The sequence below is a fragment of the Vombatus ursinus genome, unplaced genomic scaffold, assembly GCF_900497805.2.
Source record: "Vombatus ursinus unplaced genomic scaffold, bare-nosed wombat genome assembly UNPS02014779.1, whole genome shotgun sequence".
Taxonomy (NCBI): Eukaryota; Metazoa; Chordata; class Mammalia; order Diprotodontia; family Vombatidae; genus Vombatus; species Vombatus ursinus.
In genome coordinates, this window is record NW_020954557.1 from 6,060,116 (window position 1) to 6,081,671 (window position 21,556).

General features: G+C 35.3%; 1 protein-coding gene across 1 annotated transcript in view; it reads right to left on the bottom strand.

Moving 5' to 3' along the window:
- Nucleotides 1–21,208, bottom strand: part of LOC114045935 (G protein-activated inward rectifier potassium channel 1) — a 197,891-nt gene extending 176,683 nt beyond the window's left edge. The window contains exons 1-2 of the mRNA XM_027866148.1: nucleotides 20,495–21,208; nucleotides 8,040–8,256 (exon numbers count right to left, since the gene is read on the bottom strand). Of these exons, the coding sequence (XP_027721949.1) occupies nucleotides 8,040–8,256; nucleotides 20,495–21,208 (931 nt within the window). The remainder of the gene's footprint in view (nucleotides 1–8,039; nucleotides 8,257–20,494) is intronic.
- Nucleotides 21,209–21,556: the final 348 nt, after the last annotated feature.

The following is a 21,556-nucleotide window of genomic DNA, read 5'->3' on the forward strand; positions in this document are numbered from 1 at the left end:
GAAAGATTTCTGTATTTGGACACAATTCCTTAAGACAAGTGAATTATGAAAATTTCAGTATTTCATTTTATGAAGAGAATCTCCATTTTCCAATTTTTATTTACTCAATGAATTTATACTTGGAAATAAATAATTCAAGTTATAGTGTCTTATTTTATTTTATTTTTTCTCTCGTCTTTTTCTTGTAGATTTTAAAGTAAGATTCAATGTTATTTCTAAATTCCTGAAATCTGGCTTGAAATGTTATCAGAATAACATCTAAAAACGTCAGTTCACAAAATTTATAATTATTAACTTAGCACTTTTTATTTGTAAAAGTTGTTTGTTAGTTCTTACAACAATCCTGTGAAGTGGAATCAGGGTTTTTAGTTTTGTTTTCCAGACAAAGAAATTGGAAGATAAAGGAAATTCAGTGATAACTAGAATCAGAGAAGTAGTAACAGATCCAGATTTAAAGCCTGGGTCTGTCAACATAAATTCACTGGGTCTAGCTTTCAAAAATTTCCCTAATTAAAGTTGCCTAATGCTAACCTCACGCATTCTATTTAATCTCTCTCAATCTGGCCATTGCTCTAAGAATAATTCTTTTTTTTTAATTTTTCTTTTTGGAAGAGAATAGACTCAAATGGTTTGTCTCAATCACTAACAATATTAAGCAGTAATTTCAGCCTGAATTTTTTTTAATTACCCTTTTTAAAAATTTTATCACGAACATACTATCATCTCCTATTAAAAAGTAAACAATTGAACACAATGTCCTAGCTGGAGTCTAATGCATGTGCAGAAATTTTCATGATCTGTAGTCTATCCATAAGTTAGCAATACCAGCATCTTTGGCATTTATATTAAATCTTCACAAAATGTTCCACAATAACTATCACATCCTGTTCTTGGTTATGATGATGAATGACAGTACTTCTTAATTCACACTCCTGATTTATACTGGTTTTCTACCCATGCTCATTTGCATTTGGCTTCTTTGATTAGGATAGCCTGCATTTGCACAAACCTCCTCTTCAAGCTCTTCAATGTGTTTAGTGGATACACACTGTCATCAGTGGGTTAACGTATCCCTCACTGCTTCCTGATCCCTGATCAATGTCACATAAGGAGTTGATGAGCTTTTTAACACCAGAACATTCTAGTGACCTATGTCCTTTACTGTTTGCCTTTCTTCCACACAAAGGTTCCACTAATTTTCTTTTCTTTTTCTGCTCTTTAGTCTAAACCTTTAAGAGTTTTCCAGTTATTTCAAAGTCAGCAGGCATTAAGTTGGTTTTATAAGCAGCACAATTTTGCTGTAAAAATAATAATCAGGCATAAAGTCTTAAGTCAACTATATAAAGGAACGTTTACAACTTTCAGATTTTTAAAGGCAATCAGGTAAAGAGCAGGAGGGAGAGAATAATTATTTGTATAGTGCCTACCACATGCCAGGTACCGTGCTTTTACAAATATTATCTCATTTAATTCTTACGACAATCCTTTGACATAGGTGTTATAATTATCCCCATTTTACAGTTGAAGAAACTAAAGCAAAAGGAGATTAAAGTGACTTGCCAAGGGACATACAGCTATTAAGTGTCTGAGGACATATTTGAACTGTCTTTCATTGTGATTATATTAGCTATGTCAATAATCTTCCTCCCCACGTCAACATAACTCTCATTGTCACTTTATCTCAATGCCGTTTGGCTCTTTATGTCTCCTTTATCACCCTTCTCCTGCTTGACCTATTATTAACTTTTTTTCTGCCATTCTAAATTAGATCTGAAACACCTTGTGAAAAGATTCTCCTTTAGTATTCTCTTCTCTAACTACAACAAACAACAAATATCCACAGAAATCTGACAAAATATGCACTTAGTGTTAGCCAGTATGATGGAATAATAGGAAGCTGTGAGGGGGTAAAAGTCATGGCAAAAAAAAATGTTTGAGAATAATGAAAAGTTTATGGACCTAAAAGGTAAGAAAATTATTTTATAGAGCTCATTGATTATAAGGAATTGTTGGAGCTCTCCACAGAGAGAAGTCTAATCAGCTTGGACAAAGAGCAAATAATATTTTTTTTTTACTAAATTATTTACTCCTTGAGGGCAGGTATTCATCTTGGTATACAGAATAGTATATCACTCATAAGAGGTGCCCATTGAATATTTGTTGAATATGTTAACTATTTGAATTGTAGTAAAACAAGTATATTCTACAACCACAAAACAATGAATTAACAATGAAATTTTAAAGCCCATGTTGAAAGATGGTTAATTGTAAATTATCTAATAATCAGAATTGAAGAGTTTCATCATTCCTAAAGACATAAAATGTGAAGAGTAAAAAAGAAACCAACGAAAGATGTTTTCTCAACACCCAAAAGAAGAGAATGTTGCTAAAGTCTTACCTACTTAAAAAAAAAGTCAAGGAGAAAATTTGGAACTCAAAATTTTACGAAAGTGAATGTTGAAAATTAAAAATATATTAATTAAAACAAAGCCATTGGGAAATTAAAAAAAATTAAATGTCCAAAGAGCCTCAATAAAAGAGTAAGAGTAGCTAATGTGATAATAGATCTAAGAAAATGGATTGAAAGGAAAATAAAAGAACTTTTTAAGGATATAGAAGGAAATGCCAGAAAGAATGAAAGAAGAGGTAGAAATCAAATTTTATTAAATTGGCTGCTATATGCATCATCTAATTTGTGTTGATCTATCTCTAGGAACAGGGATAGAGACTGGACCTGGGATTTCATTGTTATAAAGATCTCTTGGAAAGAGGCTCCCTCTACCAAGCAATTCAACAACCTTGGTGCTACTCATAGTCTTAGCCAGTTGCCTCAAGCACTTGAAAAGTTAAATTATTTGTGTAGGATTACATAGCCAGTATGTGAAAAAGGTCTTCTGAGTCTGGTTCTCTAACCACCCTGCCACAGTACCTGTCAAGCTATCTCTAAAGAAGACTAAAAAAAAGAAGTATTATAAAATTAGAAAGAAATGTAAGTTGAATAAGTAGAGCTTTGTAACTTGTTAGGAGTTAATTTTGAGATTTTCAATATATAAACAAATTACTCCATCCACTGGACTTTGCAGCAAAGGTGTTAAAATGATAACAACCCTTCCAAATATCATTATTCTGAAAGGTCACAGCAACTTGAGGAAGTAAAATTATAGATGACAGACATGCCCATGTAGAGTCAAGCCGGTGGCTTACCTAAGGACATTGGCTGAGCAGATATAAAGATCTGAGGTCTCATTTGATACTATAACTTGCTCAAACCTGAGTTGAGCTACAGTAAGCATAATCGAATTATAAAATTACAAGATTGTAAGAAAGCATATAAGGTGTTAAATTAACTCTAGATAATGATGACCATTGCGGAAAAAATAAATTATCAAGACAGATAAGAGTATTATAAGATCAAAATGACATGCAGCTCTCAAGTAACCAAACTAGCTTGCAGTTCATTTCTTGCTAATTTTCTTTCACTAGTAAAGTAGGCAAGAGTACATGAATAGTGCTTATTTCCTTTCAATTGCTAATCATAATCACATTTGTCAGTTTCTTGGATACCTACACATAAATAGTCTATAGTCTGGCAGTACAAATGGAAATTATTTGAGAAATCTTAGCTCAATCTAGGTTTACTTTATATTGGCAGGGTTTAATTTTTTTTTTAATTGCACAGAAGCAAAAAAAAAAAAAAACAAAAAACATTCCAGTTCTTCCTGAACAGGGTAATTTCATTACTCCGTCTTGAGCATTGCTAATTCTCAGATCATTAGACTCACTCATTATGAAATATAGAGATGACCCCCCCCATATACACTTCAGTTAGATATAGAAGACCTACACTGTAATCATAAAATACTAATGAAGTATTAAATAACTATAAAAGATAAGTTTATGTCTTGACCCTAGTATGATCTGTGAATACCTTTTTATTACGGAATTAGAGGAAGCAACACAATTGAGTGAGTCATCAAATTTGCTCTATCTTTGAGGGTTTTAAAATAGCTAAACCATAAGGAGCCTGGGACTACCAGGAGTTGAACAAAGTTTGAAGCACCTATGTGCCTATTACAAAAAGACATCAAAGATGGGGATTGCTCTACCCTCTACCCCATCACCATGTCATCACAGCTCCTGGACCTATGGGAAAGAGTGTATCTAGCCAGGGGCAGAGACAGACCATGCATACAGAAACCCAAACTACGAAACATCTTCAAGGGGCATGATTGCTCTAAGGAGAAAGGACAGTAGTACTATGCATAAGAGTAAGATCTGGGGAGCCTAATTGGGATGTTGTACCCAAGGGAGCTGCATGAGGATGTTACAAAAAGAGAAAAGAAATTCTGGCCCTGATGTACCAGGAGTTATAAACCGACTCTGCCAAATATGTATTCTAAAAGTTTGCCTCACTACCACTATAATCAAAGTTTCAACCCCCTTTTCCCATAGAAATGTGTATATTTATGTCAAAATATGCTTTAAGGGATGAATGTTTTTGTACCTACTCTTCTAACCATACCATCTTGGGTAAATATCTTTGCTATCTGATAATTATATCTATAGCCTGACTGTTAATGGGAAGCATACTAGTAGGGACTTATGAACTACAGTAATAGGAGTAGCCACACGCTGGGGAACCCTAGAACCCAAGGCAATAGTCACCCAATGGAATACCATCCCAAATGTGCAAGTGCTATGTGAATACTTCAGGTGAATATATTGGGAGTTGTCCAGTAGCAAGGGGAAAATAAAACATCTCTGGTTTTTAATCAAATTATAAAGTTTCCAGTTCATCTAGTAAAGTAACATGTAAATATTATCTCAATCTTAGGAATTAAGGATATAAAGATATTGAACTGTCTAGAAGAATATATAACTAAAGTTAAGTAAGCAGAACCTCGTATCTAACAACATAGAAGGGACCAACACTCAAGGATAATTTCAGAATATACAGTACATTGACAGCTTTAAAAAAAAAGGAATGAAATTTCTCCTCATTCTAATTAATGCGTAGTTTTTAAAACTATTATAAAATGGCATGAATGAAGGAGATATGTTCTTAAAATTTATTTTTAAAATATTGAGTTTCTTTCAAGAAATTTCAGCTGAACAGAGTGACTGAAACAGAATCTAGAAATTTTTGTGTACTCTTTTTTTTTTAGACTAGTTAAACTCTGGTATAATCCACAAGTTTACAGAGTTTGAATAACATATGTGTTCATTTTTAGAGTATGTACTCAAACACAAAGTCAGATGTACTTCTTGCAATAAATGATATATATGATGAATAATATTCCTGAATGTTTCTCTTGCTATATTAGATCTAGAAACAATCTTCAATTAAGATTATAAGAAATTAAGCTTAAATCTCTCACTAACACCACACACACACACACACACACACACACACACACACACACACACACACGTTGGTCCCTAAATAAGAAATTCAGACTTTTCAAATTCTTTTTTTGTCATTTAAGTTTAGAAGGAGAGAGATTGATAATCTGACATTTTAAAAGATTCTCATTATCACAAGCTCCCTGATGGCTTCATGCAAAACAATAAAGTACTCACCTTAGGTATTCTAATGTGGGAGATGAAAATTAATCAGTTAATGAAAAAAGTAGGCAGAATATAAATATTGTGTAGAGTATCATTCCCTAATACATTCAAGCATCATTCCCATATACATTCAGGATCAGAATTACTAATCAATGTTTCTTTAGACTGTCAAAAAAAAATCCCACATTTAATTCACATTCCAAATCAGTACATTCATTAATAATAAACACGTGATAAACTATTAACAGGTGTGCTGTTGACATTCAGTACCTTGAATTCAACTCTCAATTGTCATTCTTTGGAGATATGAAACCATAAACCACAAAAGATCAATAAAAAATTTATCTGATATCTGTTCTCTAAGCTGTGATAACATACTATATCAGTTGAACAAATAAACTAAAAGCAATTGAAACCTATCTCAAACAGTTTTAATGAATAAAACACATGTAAAAAGTATTTGATCAAGAGTGGGATAATAGATCAATGGCTGGCCTTGGAATCAGGAAAACCAGAGATTGTTACACCTCTGACACTTATCATCTGTGTAACCAGAGACAAATCATTTAACCACTTGGTTCCCCCCAGGCAACTCTCAAAGAGGACAAGTTACAGAGAAATTACTCATCTACATGTGTGGAGGGAGTTGACACACTGAGAGTTCCCTAAACCAATAAAATCATGGATCCAGACATATTCCTACTGCTCCCCCCAAAAAAATCTAGTTATAGTAAAAATAAAATTATCTAATTTTTCAACTGCATCATTTTAAGGAAGAAAATCCAAGTAGGAAGTCCTAATTAAAAATTTTACAGAGTTCAAATAGCCCAAAAAGTAGAATCTAATTATAGATGCTAGAGAGATGTCTTTACTTATGAATTATTTTAAACCTGGTTTTTATTTCTTTCCTGAAGCACTGACAGCCTGAATCTAATGGGAAATAATACGTGATCAAAGATCTTAAACCTTTACACAAATAAACATTTGTTTAGTTTCCTAGAACTCTTCATATTTCCTTAATACTGTTAAACTCACAAGTAATCACTCATTAAGACTTTTACACAATCCACAGAGTGCTACCTCAAGGGTCAATAGCATCATCTCTTTATATTTCATGGAATGGACAGGGTAAGTGACTGGCCGAAGGGAAAGTGACAAGTCATCCAGACAGCCAGAATTTAGAGCGGTCTGAATAGCACTCCTCACACCAAATGATCAGTAATATTTAGTGTTTGTAAGAGGTAAATAAGAGAAGCAATTCTTTCAGAAAATGATGTCTTTCTTTCAATTTAAGCAGATTAGAGTTATGAGGAAATGATCAATTTTGGTTCAGTAGATAAACTTGGAGATTACCATGTCTAATAAGAAAAGGTAGAAGAAGCAGTTTCCTTTAAGAAACACAGCAGTTGGGGCAGCTAGGTGGTGCAGTGGATAGAGCACTGGCCATGAAGTCAGGAGGACCTGAGTTCAAATCCTGACCTCAGACCAAACACTTGACACTTACTGTGTGACCCTGGGCCAATCACTTAACCCCAATTGCCTAAAAAAAAAAAAAAGAAAAGAAAGAAACACAGCAGTGTGAAGTAAAACTGAACATCTCTAATGCCTTAAAGATTCAGTACTCCTTGGTGGAGTCCATCCATAAGAAAAGGAACCAAATGATTGCAGCTAATATATCTCCGTTTATGTGATGGTACCCAATCTATTGAGGATCATTGCCTAGAACTTTTTTCACTTAACTACCTAACTCCAAATTAAGCCAATCTCTACCCCCCTGGCACTTCAACCCCAGCCATTTAATGTGTGGGTTCCCAGCAAACATATTTTCAGTTTACACACCTCACCCTTTTGCCTACTCTCATCCTTCACTAAAATAACTTAAACAAGACATTAATACATTGCTTTAGAGGACACTTGGGCAATATCTGTATGATACTGTTAATGTGTACTATTGTTTAAAAAAAATCAACTTTCCATTAAGGTCATGTACATTAATGTGTTCAATAGCTTTTCAGGGACAATCAAGTATAAAGGACAAAGGCACTTTTACATGGAGCTCAAGTACCCATTAATTTGTATTTTTCTATCTCAAAGGAATATAGAGAGCAGACTTATTTGCAGGATATTCCAGGTTTGCGTTTCAAAATGAACAATGAAATACTTTGTAAGGATTTGTATCAATTTCAAGCTATTTTATATGAATATTCTAAATGCACACACACACACACACATACACACACACCATTTTCATTAAGACATCCTAATTTTCCAAACAGTATTCAAGGCAAGTTTCATTTAAATGGAAACAAGCAATAAGTCATTACTTTCATTTATACTAACCATTTGAGACCTAGTGAGTTTTTTGGTCCAATTTTTGACAAGTGATGTCAAGCATATAAAAAAAATTGGAAGAAATAAAACATTGACATGGATACAGTATATTTTATCATATAGCTATTTTTTTTACTCACCAGTTGTTTCCACAATGCCCTCCAGGATGACGACAATCTCGAACTGTTCAGCTTGCATGCTTCGTTGGGATAGGTCATAGAAGGGGCTTTTGGCATCGATCACGTGGCAAATTGTGAGGGGGGAAACAAGAAAAAGTTGATCTGCCCCTGTACTAAAACCTACATCCAGCTCAAGTTGGTCAAGGGGGAGGAACTCACCCTCAGGTGTCTGTCGAGACTAGACAAGCACACAGAAAAAGAGAAGAAATCACCACTAGTACTGCAATGTTCAAGACAGCCCAACAGCAATTCACATCACTGCCAACATTCTGCCCTATCAATCATCTGCAACAAAATCCAAACAAATCATTATATGGCTATATTATAGCAAATGGGCAGAAGCTCCATATTGTGCATGTAGAAAATGCATGCAATATTTATGACGTGATGGAATAGGGATAGAGTCTAGTCAGTGATTTCATAAATATAGGGAGCTCTGGACTGAAAGAACAGGGCCCTTTACCTAAGCAGGTTGGGATCTTCTCTGAAACTTAAAAGACTTAGAGAGTTGCTTAGAGCAATGAGAGGATAAGTGACTTGCCCAAGCTGACATTGCAAGGATGTATTAGTAACGGGACTTGAACCCTCAGCTTCTTGATTGCAAGGCTATCCACTACATCATGGCTGCTTCTCATGAAATTAAGCTTAATGTTATTACAGCTCCCTGACTCATGAACTTTGGGATGAAAAAAAAAAGTATGTCCCCAAAATGATTGTTAGTACAAAATCCAACATGGGCCAATGTAAAACATAGAGAAAGGCATGGCATCTCACTGCAATGTCAGAAAGTTGGAGTGGGGGGTTGCAATTAGATATATAACTCCCATGCAATATTTTAAAGCAGAGAAGTTATTAGACAATGATTCAGTAAAATTAGATAAATCACAAGTTTAAAATCACAAAAGAATATCAGAGAAATGGCTGGAACCCAAATTAACATAGTGGAGGTTCTAAAATACTTGAAAATTAACAAAGTGATGAAAATGATATATAGTAATGAAGAAATGAGGGAAGATTTATTTCTTTTTCTCTTAAGAGTTGTTTTGTGTACTTTGTGGTTCATGGAATATATAAAAAAATCACAGGTGCATTTTGTTAGGGGCTTTCAGAATAATTACAAATTTGTTTCAGAGCATTTAAATTTACTATTTAAATATGATAAGAACTTTACTCAACTGCAATCTACTTAACCAAAACATGATTTTGATAGTGCTATATTACTTAAATGAGTTAAATGAAATATTACAGTAACAACAGATTTCTATACAACAATCATTACAAAATAAAGTAAGTTCCAGTGAAAGGAATTATTTATAATGACAACTGGTTAAATCCCATGTCCAGACTTGAAAAAATGTCATGGCAAGTCCAATAAAAATCAATGTAAACATAAAATTGTCATTAGATTCAAAGTGGAAGATACCATCTCTTTCTTTTCATTCTCTTTTCATTTAATTTTTTTACTTTTTAAGGGGAAGAAAAGGGAGCTTGACAAAAGGCAGAAATTTTTGTTTACTTACTGAGAAGGGATGATGGACAGGAGGTAGGACTGATATGGTAATCACTCATTTTTTTAAGTTTATAAGTTTTTGAGGCCCGACTAACTCTGAGGCCTTTTTGATTTTTTGGGGGGGAGGGGAAGGAAGGAAGGAAGAGAGTGGGGCACATAGCCAATGAGACAGGATGGTGGTAAGAATATTTTTTTTCTTGAGTTAAGAATCAAAAGGTGTAATTCATCTTCTTAGATGTCGAAATGACTTCCTCTCCATCATACATGATCAAAGTAAATTTGAAAATTTAAGAAATGTGACTAAATGAGAAAAACTCATTCTAGAAACACAGCAGGGCTTCAGACTGGTAGAGGTCTACAGCGGCAGAGAGCATCAGGATTAACATGGGCCACAAAAGAAGTTCAGTGCTCCAATATAGTATGACTGTTGCCAGCATTGATAGTAGATAACACAGTTGTAAAGAAAGGTTCTAAAGAAATGAATTAGATTTACCTAATTAACCTGTGATATTCAAGAATTAAACTGAAGCAACCCAGAATAAATTATTGAGAATGAAAAGCCATAACAAATCTGCTTGTCCAAAAAGTATAAATGAAAGTATTAGCATCTTCCATTTTTTAAATAGACCTGTTCATTTTGTGACTTTTGAAATTCCCCAATTCTTTATGCCTCAATTTTCATAAAATTAGCATTAGCAAAAATATTTTTCTGTAAATATTCTGACCTATTAAAAAAAAAAAGGTGCTATACAAACACAAGGCATTGTTATTATTACTAGTGGTAACATGCAACTTCATTATAGATGCACAGGCTCACTTCTGCACTATCTTTGATAAAGGTAGGTGCTATGGATGATCCAAAAATATTTGCTATTTTATTTTGGAATGTCCAGCGCTCTCTCCTCCTCCCAGAAAACTTATTTCCATAATTTTATTTTTGCTGAAACTAATGTTATAATTAGCTATTATTCCCTGAACACCCACCAACTGAAGGCATGGAGAGGTAACTCTTCATTTATTATGGTGTGTGACAGAGGGCAGCCAATTCTGTAAAGGGTGAATTTGGGTTGAAGAAGAATCCAGAAGACACAGGTTCAGTTTTCAGCTTTAGCACTTAAAAGTTTAGTTAGTTCTCAGCTTTTTGCTTTAGTTGTTTGATTACGTGGCAAGTCACTTTATTTCTATGAGCCTCAGTTTCTTCATCTGATAAAATGCAGATAATAGTACTCACACTGCCTCTAATTCACAAGGATATTGTGAGGAGGAAATCACCATGTAAATGCAAGCTTTGGTTATTATTATATAAGTAGAAACACTAAATTAGGGAAACTAGGGTTGACTACATAGAAAATTATAGGGTTCCAAAAAGACTCTTTTCCTTGGAAAATTCTTATTCTCTTAAGAGCATATCTGGTCCCTCAGAATATTCCCAATCTTCTATCCTTGTCTTTGTGGACAATCTTGTCCATGATGTACAACCTTTAAAAAAAATTTGCAAAGATACTTCATTTAGGGGCAGCTAGTTGGCACAGTGGATAGAGCTCTGGCCCTGGAGTCAGGAGGACCTGAGTTCAAATCCTAACCTCAGACAGAACACTTGACACTTACTAGCTGTGTGACCCTGGGCAAGTCACTTAACTCCAATTGCCTCACCAAAAAGCCAAAAAAAAAAGAAAAAATAATAATACTTCATTCATCTGGCATCATTGGTAAATGAAATGTTGCAAAAAGGGAACAATTCAAATGAAAGAGTTGGGCTTGGTGAACCCTAAGATTCTCCTAGCTCTAAGTTTATGATCCTCTAAGTAGTTTGTTGTTTTGTTGTTGTTTTACCAATTTATTCCCTATCTTTAAAACAAATGACATGGAAGAGGATTTCCTTTAATTCCATTTATCTTTTCAAAAACCTTAAAAAGTTTTTCCATTACCTATAAGATGAAAGATGAACTCTTCAGCCTAGTACTTTAATATCCTCCACAATCTACCTTTTCTACCCACCAATCTCCTCCAACCTACCTTTTCTACCTTGTCTTACACTACCCTATACATTCATAAATCAAAGCCAGAAGAAACCATCAGGTACAATCCCCTAATTTTATAGTTGAGAAAACTAAGACCAAGGGAGGTTAAGTGACACAAGTTAAGGTTACAAAATGTCAAAGACAGAATTTGAACCCAGGTCCTGTGACTCTGGAATCATCAGGTTTTCCCTCTCAGAGGTTCCAGAATTTATTTGACCTACCACTCCCTCTGAAAAAAAAATTCCTCAGCACCCCCCTGGAAATCTACTTTTTTTAACCCTTTAATGGTTTTATTTTGGTTTTTTTTGGGGGGGGTGGGGAATTTGTGTCATTAGAGGCTACTACTGCCCCCCCACCCCAATCGTTTCAGAGCCCCCCAGGGGTATTGCCCACTTTGGGAACCTATGCTTGAGTTTATGTCATTCATTCTATATTCCAGTCAAAGTAAATTTGTCTAATTTTACTCTGACTTCTCCTGCCTTCACGTTTTTATGTACATCATATTGCATGCCCAGCATGAACTCAGTTCACATTCCACTGGGCTGAAATCCCTTCTTTCTTTCAAGGCCCATCACATATAGGAACTCCTCCAGGAAGCCTTCTCCAATTGCCCCCAACTGAAAGTAGTCCTTCATGTGTTCTGGTTATTGGTTTTGTTGTCTTCATTTTTATTGTCTTAACTTCTCTTTAGTGCTCAGCACATTTTACCTTGTCTCTTACTCATGTGCATGCCTTATTTTTTTTTCTTATTAGAGTAAAAATTCTTTAAGGGTGAAGATTATGTCATTTTTAAAAATCTTGTATCTTAAGCACTTAGTCCAATGCCCTGCTCATTTAACCTTTTCTTCATCAGTCATCATTTTAAACATCTATTATTTTCCTATGCAGTCGTATCTTATTTTCAGTTTGACTATTTCCTGTCTTGTTATCAGGCTGTCAAATCTGTTCATTATAAGATTCCTCTCTCCTTACTTTTTACTTTGTTACTTCAGGAGAGGAAGTCAAGCTTATTAAGAATAGTATATTAAGATAATCAAGCTTATTAAGAATGCTAGGAAGAAAGGACCAATAAAGTTCTGAATGAAGGAGTAAAGTATATAGCTTTGCCACAGGGGCTTTTAATAATCTGTTCTGTTGCTCAGACTCACGCCTTGGTTTGAGCTTATGTTGCATGGACTGAAATTGCCAAAAAAATGGGGTGCTACTTATTATGAATTTAAGTCAAGGAACACACATCTGTGTTCATGATACAGACACCTGCATAATACTGCAAAATCTGGTGAAAAGTATATACATTGGCTTTAATGTCAATAAAACTCATTCCAAATGATCCTAATTCTACTTCCATATCACCCCCATTTAAAGAGACTGATCTGAGCCAGCAAGTGTCAACTTCATTTTTATCTCACCCAATTTCTAATAATTGAATAAAAATATTTATGTAAATAAAAAAGGGTAAAATGAAAGTGAATTAGGTGCTTTTATTTTTATGATAATTTTATGATATAGAATTTTTGCATCAGCATGAAAGTAATTTCTACCACTATGGAATTATTTGTATTAATATTCAACCACATGTTAATTTTCCTAGTGATTGAACACTTGCCAAGTTTCAAAGAATACTTTCATTTACTTTATTATGAACAAAACTATTCCAAATGAACTGATATTAGAGAAAATGTGAAAGCCACTGATGTAGCTTCTATTTTCTTATGTGAGCTATTTTATACTTTATCATAAAGATGCCATTGACTTGTTTCTAGGCTATATTATCTTATTTTTTGGTAGCTTAATAAAGCTACTCCCCAATTTGAAAAGAAAAAAAGATTTTTTTAATGAAATCATAATGTTTATTTTTGTATACTCCAAGACTACAGTGATAAAAGTACTAAAATAATTGGTTGAAATATTAGAAAATATAGTATTTGCAATCTTATACAACCAGTTTTATATTTTTCACTCAGTTGATCAGCTAAAGGCATGATGACTCAGCATGAGATTAAAAGAGGGATTTTATAATATAAATTTGTGACTTTACAAGTTCTAAGACTTTATAAAAATATTTAATTAATTAAAAATCAATAAAGTAACTGGCTCACATAGGATTATAAATCATGGAATGTTAAGTCTAGAAGAGACATCAGAATTAATCAGGATCAGTCCTCTCCTCATATAGATTAAAAAGCTGAGACCAGAGAGGTGATGTTCCCTAACTAGATATTCCTACATCTGAGACCTCAACCAATGTCTTCAGTGCTCTTTCCACTATACCTTGCTCCTGCCAACATATCATGATGAATTTTGTTTTCAAGTGTTAATTTCCAGTAATATGTCTGTGGACAGACTATATAAATAGGAGGGGAAAATACAAACTTTTTAAAATTAAACTTATTACTTTATTTTAACAGATCAGGAATGATTATGGCAGTAGTTAGATTGTATTCATCAGGAACAACCACACAAATTACCAGGGGATGAAGCAAATTGAATTCTTTAAGGTATTAATAAACCATTAAGTCCTTAAAAGTGATCTTTAGTTATGATTTCTTAAATTTTCCAACAAAAAAACATTGCCACCTATTTGCAAATATACCTACATTTTATTATATGTGTGGGCCCATGTACTAGCATTAATTTAGCATCACTTTTTATATAATCAAATGATGCAATCAACACAACTGTAAACTATTGAAACACTTTGAACTTTCTAAGAGGCAACAAAACAATATATAGACGAATCCATGCCATCATACCCTTGTCTCCATCAGGGGCAATAAAGAGCACCAAAGATACAGAGAATGTTGAAGGCAATTCTAATGATAGCCTTGTTTAACCCTTCATTTGAGAAACTAAAACATAGAGATGGCAAATAAGTGCTAAGAGGCAAAACAGCAAAATTAAAGGGAGATATGTCTTAACCTTGCCTGTTTCTGCCTTCCTTTTGGGGACCACATGGCAATGAATCAGTCCATATTTGATCTGCAAGACCACACTCAATGACAGTCTGTTCACCTAATGGGTCAGGTTAATTCAGCTTTTGCCAATAAACATAATCTGAAATACATTATTACTATTCATAAAGACCTGCTATTAAAATATAATTTGTCAATTTAAGTAAACATTTGGTGTAATGTAAGGTAAATTAGGAATTTGCTATCTCCTCTCCCCCCCACCCCATTTCCCCATCTCTCATCTATACTGCTATACTGTAACTTTAATCTAGTTACGACTGTTCTTCCCCCTCCATAAAAAAATGTCAAGAACAGTAGAGCTCTTCACTTCATGCTATTTTATTCTTTGTGGGCATTCTTCCTCATTGCAATAGCTTTGGCAGAGTTGGTGACCTAGAGATAGCGGAGAACAATAAGCTAGAATGAAGGGCAGAGGACTTCCTACTCTTTCATTTGTCATTATACTTTCCCATCCTTACATATTTAAAAGGTACAGAGAGAAGCTCAGGTAAGGAGAGAAAAGGAGCTACTTTGGGCTGGAATTTTAAGTATAAGCAACAGAGTTAGGAATAGAGAACAAAACACAGTAGGGGGCAAGGACCAGGATAAGAATCAAAATGTGGTGTCCTAACAAGGTTGAAAGCAGACGTGGCACTAGGGTGGCAGCAAGAAGAAAACAAACAAGAAATTGAAGTATATTATTTAATTCTTTGGGACATATATATACAAGGGGTTATGTGGCTCTGTAGGTCTTTTATCTGTTTATGCTAAGAATGTCGTACACGTATGTTGCACTGGAGAAAATACTGATCCCAAGTCAAATATGAAGATTTAATATATTAACCTCAGTAAATAATCTGTATTTAATAGTCTTACATCCATATACTTGAAAACATATACCATGTATTATGATGCCCCAAAGGCCACATGCAATTTCAGAGAAAACAACAACTTAGATTGTATGGGTATCTTTTTAATGATATATAAGGAAGGATAAGTTGTCTTTCTTTCTTACCACATGACCTTGCTGACTAAATACACCTCCACTCCTGCTGTTCAACCTATGCCTTGCTCTTCTTTCTTTCCTTCCTCTTTCACTCTTAGCTCTTGTTGTGAAACTAGGGATCTTTATTTCCATTCTTTCACCTCAGACTTTATGCTAGGAGTATAAGGTCCAATCTTTGCTGATGCCTACTTTTGAAAAAAATTGCTGTTTAAAAAACAAACAATACTTTCAATTTAAAAATAGAATCTTGACTTTTTCATGCACACATGTGGGAGTAATGAAAAGGAATTCTGATCAAATAAGAACCAACCTATCTTAAGTAGATAATGTAACTTATTGGAGAATTCAAGATCAGGTAACTCCCTCTCTCAGGGTCCTTGATCATTAAATGATATTAATATTTTAATGATAATTTGAATGATGATGCTGAAATATGGTCAACCAATCTAAAGTAGAGTTAAATTCTCTCAGAATATTAAAAGAGGGGCAGCTAGATGGCGCAGTGGATAGAGCACCGGTCCTGGAGTCAGGAGGACCTGAGTTCAAATTTGGTCTCAGTCCAGGCCCTTGATACTTACTAGCTATGTGACCCTGGGCAAGTCACTTAACCCCAATTACTTCATATAAAAAAAAATAAAGAAAAAAGAAAAAAAAGAATATTAAAAGAAAGAGAGAAAAACTCCATTTGTGATTACCTGAAGAAAATGGTCTATCAAATATAACATGAATTTGTGTAAGGACAAAAAAAAAGCCCTTTTATGAAGGATAGGGCATTAAGATAATAATCCAGGAATGGACTGGGAACCATAAACTGAATGAGTTAGCCATTATTTCAAGGACTAGTATGATAGAATTATAAAAGAAGATATATGATATACAAGTGCCAGAAAATCATCTGCTGATCTAATTAAATTGTAATTGTTTGACTTGATACTGTTTTAGATTTCTATATTTTGTACCATAAAAAAGAACTTTGGCTCTAGAGTCAGAGGATCTGGGCTTGAATCTTGGCTCTGACATTGATTATCTGTGTGACTTTCTGCAAATCACTTAGCCTCTATTGGTTTCAGTTTTCTTATCTGTAACATCAGGAGATGGACTTGATGACCTCTAAAGTCCATTTCAGCTCTTATCTATGATCCAATGAATGACTTTCAAGAAGTACATTTGCTAAACACTGAAACAAGTTACCAAAGAAGGGCACTGAAATTCTTCTTCTTCTGATAATCATTAATAATGCAACAAACATTAGAATTGATAGCCCAAGGTGTTGCCTTGCTCTTAAGAGACTTGACAACAGGATCATATGAGGTTCTTTAGTTTCAACACAAAAATATTAATAGTCTAAATACTTTTCACCATATAGGTGCATTTTCTTGCTGTAGTCCCTTCATACAAATAACCTCTTTTCAAAACTTCCAGTGACTGGTTAAATTCAGTTGGCATAGTTTCCACTTTGCCCTTTGCCAGAAGTAAACACCAATCATGTTATTCCGGGGTAACTGGGGAGGGACCAAAACAAAAAAAAAATAATTTTCATTTTACATCATCTGTACAATTAAGTGCAGATAAATACTATGGATTACCAGACTAAACCTTTTTTTTTCTTAGCATATGCTTTCAGATATAGTAAGGCAGACTGCTCCAGATAATTAAATGAAAGATCTACATTTAAAGGGGATAGAGAATACATTTTCATTCTTGGAATAAACGAAAACATCTTTGGGACAAGTGAAAATGGAAACAAAGACCAAATAAAAAGGGAAAGACATTTGAAATTAGCTTCCATGAAGACCTAGAGAAGACAAAGGTAACAGAAGCAGGAAAAACTTCCTGCTGGAAAGGATAAAAATCTTTGTCTATGTGGGGCTTTTCTTCTCTAAATTCTAAAACCCTCTATAACAACAGGATCAATCCTCGAAAGAGAACTAGAAATTTAGCAGAACTAGAACAAGATTATAAAGAAGAAAGTGGGCTTTGGTTTGGATAACATCAAGGACATATAATTATCACACAATAACTATGTTGCTTTCATCTCTTTAAAAGCTACATTTTTTCTCTTCAAATTATAAGTAAAAACTAATACACGTTTCCAAAGATAGAGATTCAAAGTTGGGGATAAACTTTCAAATAACTTTGGATTATACTTAAAACTATATAATTTACTGCTTGAATCTTCATGGAAATAAATGCTGATATAAATTATAAGTAAATATTTCGTGTGGTACGTTGTTAAAATGCAGTTAGTTCATAAAGGTCACATTCCCAGTACACTTTTGAGAAAATTAGCCCAATAACTGACAACTACCTATTAAAGCACAAGTCCACTTTAGGTTCTGAGGGGAAAATGTTATCCCATTTTAATAAAATCTAGGACTAATTTAGGATTTTTCAGATTGTGTTTAAGTTAGGACAATTACAGTAAACACTGACCTCAAATGAACTACTATAATTGGCTGGGTGAAATGCTGCCATTGAGGTCACCATTTCAGTTGACATTCTTCCCATAATTCTGCTAAAAGATTCATTCCCTAAGCAATTTTTTTTCTTCTTCTGCATAACTGTTTTATCTCCCCCATTCCCCAGCATCTCAACAATACTAAGGATATAAAAAGAATATTGCAAATGATATTTTACCCACTGAATTATATGACCTTGTATTTATATAGCACCTTGCTCCAAATTGCTCAAGTTGCTCAAAATTCTTAAACGTTAGGTTCTCTAGCAAGGCACCACTAATGGATTGTAAACCTAGGTGATCTAAGCAGAATTACCTAAGGTCCCAGATGTACTTCAAAAAGAACATATTTCTATGAGAGGAAGCAGAAATAAGCAATAAACTGACTCTCTACACATTTCAGTTTATAGCTTACTTGCAAAAAACTTATATATGGCAGAAAAAAAAGATCTATAGTGATGTTCCAAACCCCTCTCCTAAAGTCATTTTCTCAATATAGAAATTTGTTTTCACAAAATGTTTAAATGGAATTGTTTATTTTGATAAAACTGGGGAATGTCTATAAATGTTTAATAGCCATTTTTCATTTCAGTGAGGCCCAAATAAGACAAAACTGTGCTTCAACTACTAAAAGAGAGGCTTAGGTGGCACATAAAACAAAATTAAAGCCTAAAAGAGAAATATGTTAGACATTCACTTTAATCCAGTGGGAAGTGTTAGACTCTTCTCTGGAATTCTTTAATAGAAGAGTTTGATCCTCTGCCTTTGGAGTATCTTATCAGGTCCTATGTAAAGGAAAGGAATTGGAAGAGACAGCCACTCAAGGTACTGTTATAATCTTTTTTTGAGTGTGTATGGAGATAAATACATGTATTAATATAAATTTTTAAATATCCACATACATAGGTCAAACCAACTTAAAATATATCATTACAAAGAAGGCATTCCTATAACAAAAAAAGATCCAAAAGCCACAGGAAATGGCTTATTTCTTCAAGCAATAATCAATAAAACAAAATTTCAAATCATTTAAAAATGTGGACAAGCCTTAGAGCACAGCCTGAACTGTAGCACATTTTAATGAGCAACATACATGATATAACTTTCATATATCACAATTAAAGTGACTCTGAAAATCTTTTTTTTTTCAAGATTCCTTGAGTGAGCTTTTGCTAATGATTGTAGAGAGGCTTAGGGAAAACAATATACCTTAGATAAGGGTGGGTATTTAACCTTTAGAGGCATTTAAGTGATTAATACATTTCCCTTTATTACACTTAGTTCTGAAACTGGTTTCAGATGACTATCTTTTTATTAAATATTTTACTCAGGCTCATCAATTTTTTTTCAAGTTCATCCTATCTCAAAACTACTTAAAGCTAAACCCTTTTGGAAACAATGAATTTAAAACCCTCACATAGGCTAAATTGATTTGAATTCTAGTATTCCAGACCCTAATTAGGTGATTCTGCCATAAAAGGACAGCTGTGTCTCTTGTTTGTTGTAGTGCCCTCTAAAGACAAGATGGGAATGGTCATAATCACTCCATATGTAATTTATTTTTGTCATTTAAGCTGCTGATGTTAGGAAGCCTTCTTTAATCGATGAGGAAAACCTTAAAGTACAAACTGTAATTGACAATGGCTTGATAGAAACAGTCAATTTAAAACCTACTTAACAGAGGCCCGGATGGGAAGTGGATAGTTAAGGTTTCAAAAGTCTTTCAATCTTACTTTGTAAGAACTTGTAAAACTTAACAAGGTGCGGGGGGGTGGGGAGCTAACTGAGGCCCAGGTGTGACTTTTCTTTATCACAAAGCAATACTTTCTACAGAGCTGGGCTGGGTTAATTGAATGTAAAAGATCCAAAGGTTTTTGTTTTTGTTTTTGTTGGGTGGGGGAGAGGCAGGAGGAGGAGAGCTTTTTGTTTTTTTTTTCCCCAGGAAAACAAGATAAAAAGGTTTCCTTTTCTTTTTTTAAGGGAAAACGCTAGCCCCAAATGAAAATGATATTAACACTAGTTTTTTTTTTTTTTCAAAAAATAAATGCTATTCAGTTTAACAACTCAAATTTGGTGGGACAAGGTGTAGAAAACAAATCTAAAGTGTTGTGAAGGGAGACAAGAAAAGGGTGAAAGGAAAAAGCAAAACAAAAACCAAAACCAAGCACACAATTCCCTCTGGGTTTAAAAAAAGGACTCAAAAGACGCTCCTGATAAATATTACTATTCCAGAAAGGGCCATATCCGTCCAACGTGATGAATTTAACTAAAGGTGTGAGAGGCAGCCAAGTGTGGAATGAATTGAGCGCCCTCGCTTGCTTTCCTAGGACAGAAAGTGAGTTTACCTGTTGGGATTGCGAACCCGAAGTAAGACTTGTTGGGAAAATCTAAGCTCCGCCGGGCTGACTGTTCTAGGGGATAAGGGTGAGGGTGAGGATTCAGCAAGGGAGTGGGAGGATGTCTGACTTACTTTGAGCAGCTTGCAGCGGATTTGAGCGGAGACCATGTGGCTGTTTCGCAGGTTGCCCACTCTGAACATGAGCGTCAGCTTCCCGTCCCTCATGGAGATCACCGAGTGCTCGCTGAACATAAGGGTCTCCGCCCGCTTCTTGGGCTGGGACATCTTAATGAACATGCAGCCGATCAGGAAGGCGTCGACGATGGAACCCAAGATCGACTGGAAGAGGAAGAGGATGATCCCCTCGGGGCACTTGTCGGTGATGTAGCGGTAGCCGTAGCCGATGGTGGCTTCGGTCTCGATGAAGAAGAGGAAAGCAGAGGGGAAGTTGTAGACATTGGCCACACAGGGCGTGTAGTTGCCAACGTGGGCTTTGTTCAGGTCTCCCCGGGTGTAGGCGATCACCCACCACATGGACGCCATGAAGAGCCACGCCACGGTATAGGTGAGGATGAAGATGAACAGGTTCCAGCGCCACTTGAGGTCCACCAGGGTGGTGAAGAGATCCGAGAGGTAGCGGCTAGTCTCACTGCCCAGGTTGCCGTGCTGCACATTGCACCTCCCGTTCTTGTCCACAAACCGCTGCCGCTTTTTCCTGGGGACCAGCTGCTGCTGCTGCTGCTGCTGCTGCTGCTGCTGGGGCCCCTGGCCCTGCAAGCCCGCGCTGCTGGACGAAGTGGTCACTACCTGGTAATCGTCCCCAAATTTTCTGCGGAGCGCAGACATAATACGGGGGAGCGGGCCAGATTCAAAAAGGAAGGAGGCGCAGGAGCGAAGCGCTGCAAACCAATACCAACGGGGGAGGGGGGGGTAAGGAAATAAGAGGAGAGGGAAATGGAGAGGAAAGGGAGGAGGGAGGACACCCAAGCAGGTATCTTAAGTCTCTTAGCCCCCCTCTTCCTTTCCTCTTCAGGTACGACGCCTTGGCACCTCCCCTGGGCCAAATTCCTTCTTTCTGATTTGAGTCCTAAAAAAGGGGGGGGGGGGGGAGAATGCTCTCCCACACTTAGCAAGAGAGATGCAGGCAAGGACAGAGAGCCCAGTTTTACCTTTGTGCAGTTAAAGCTCTTTTCT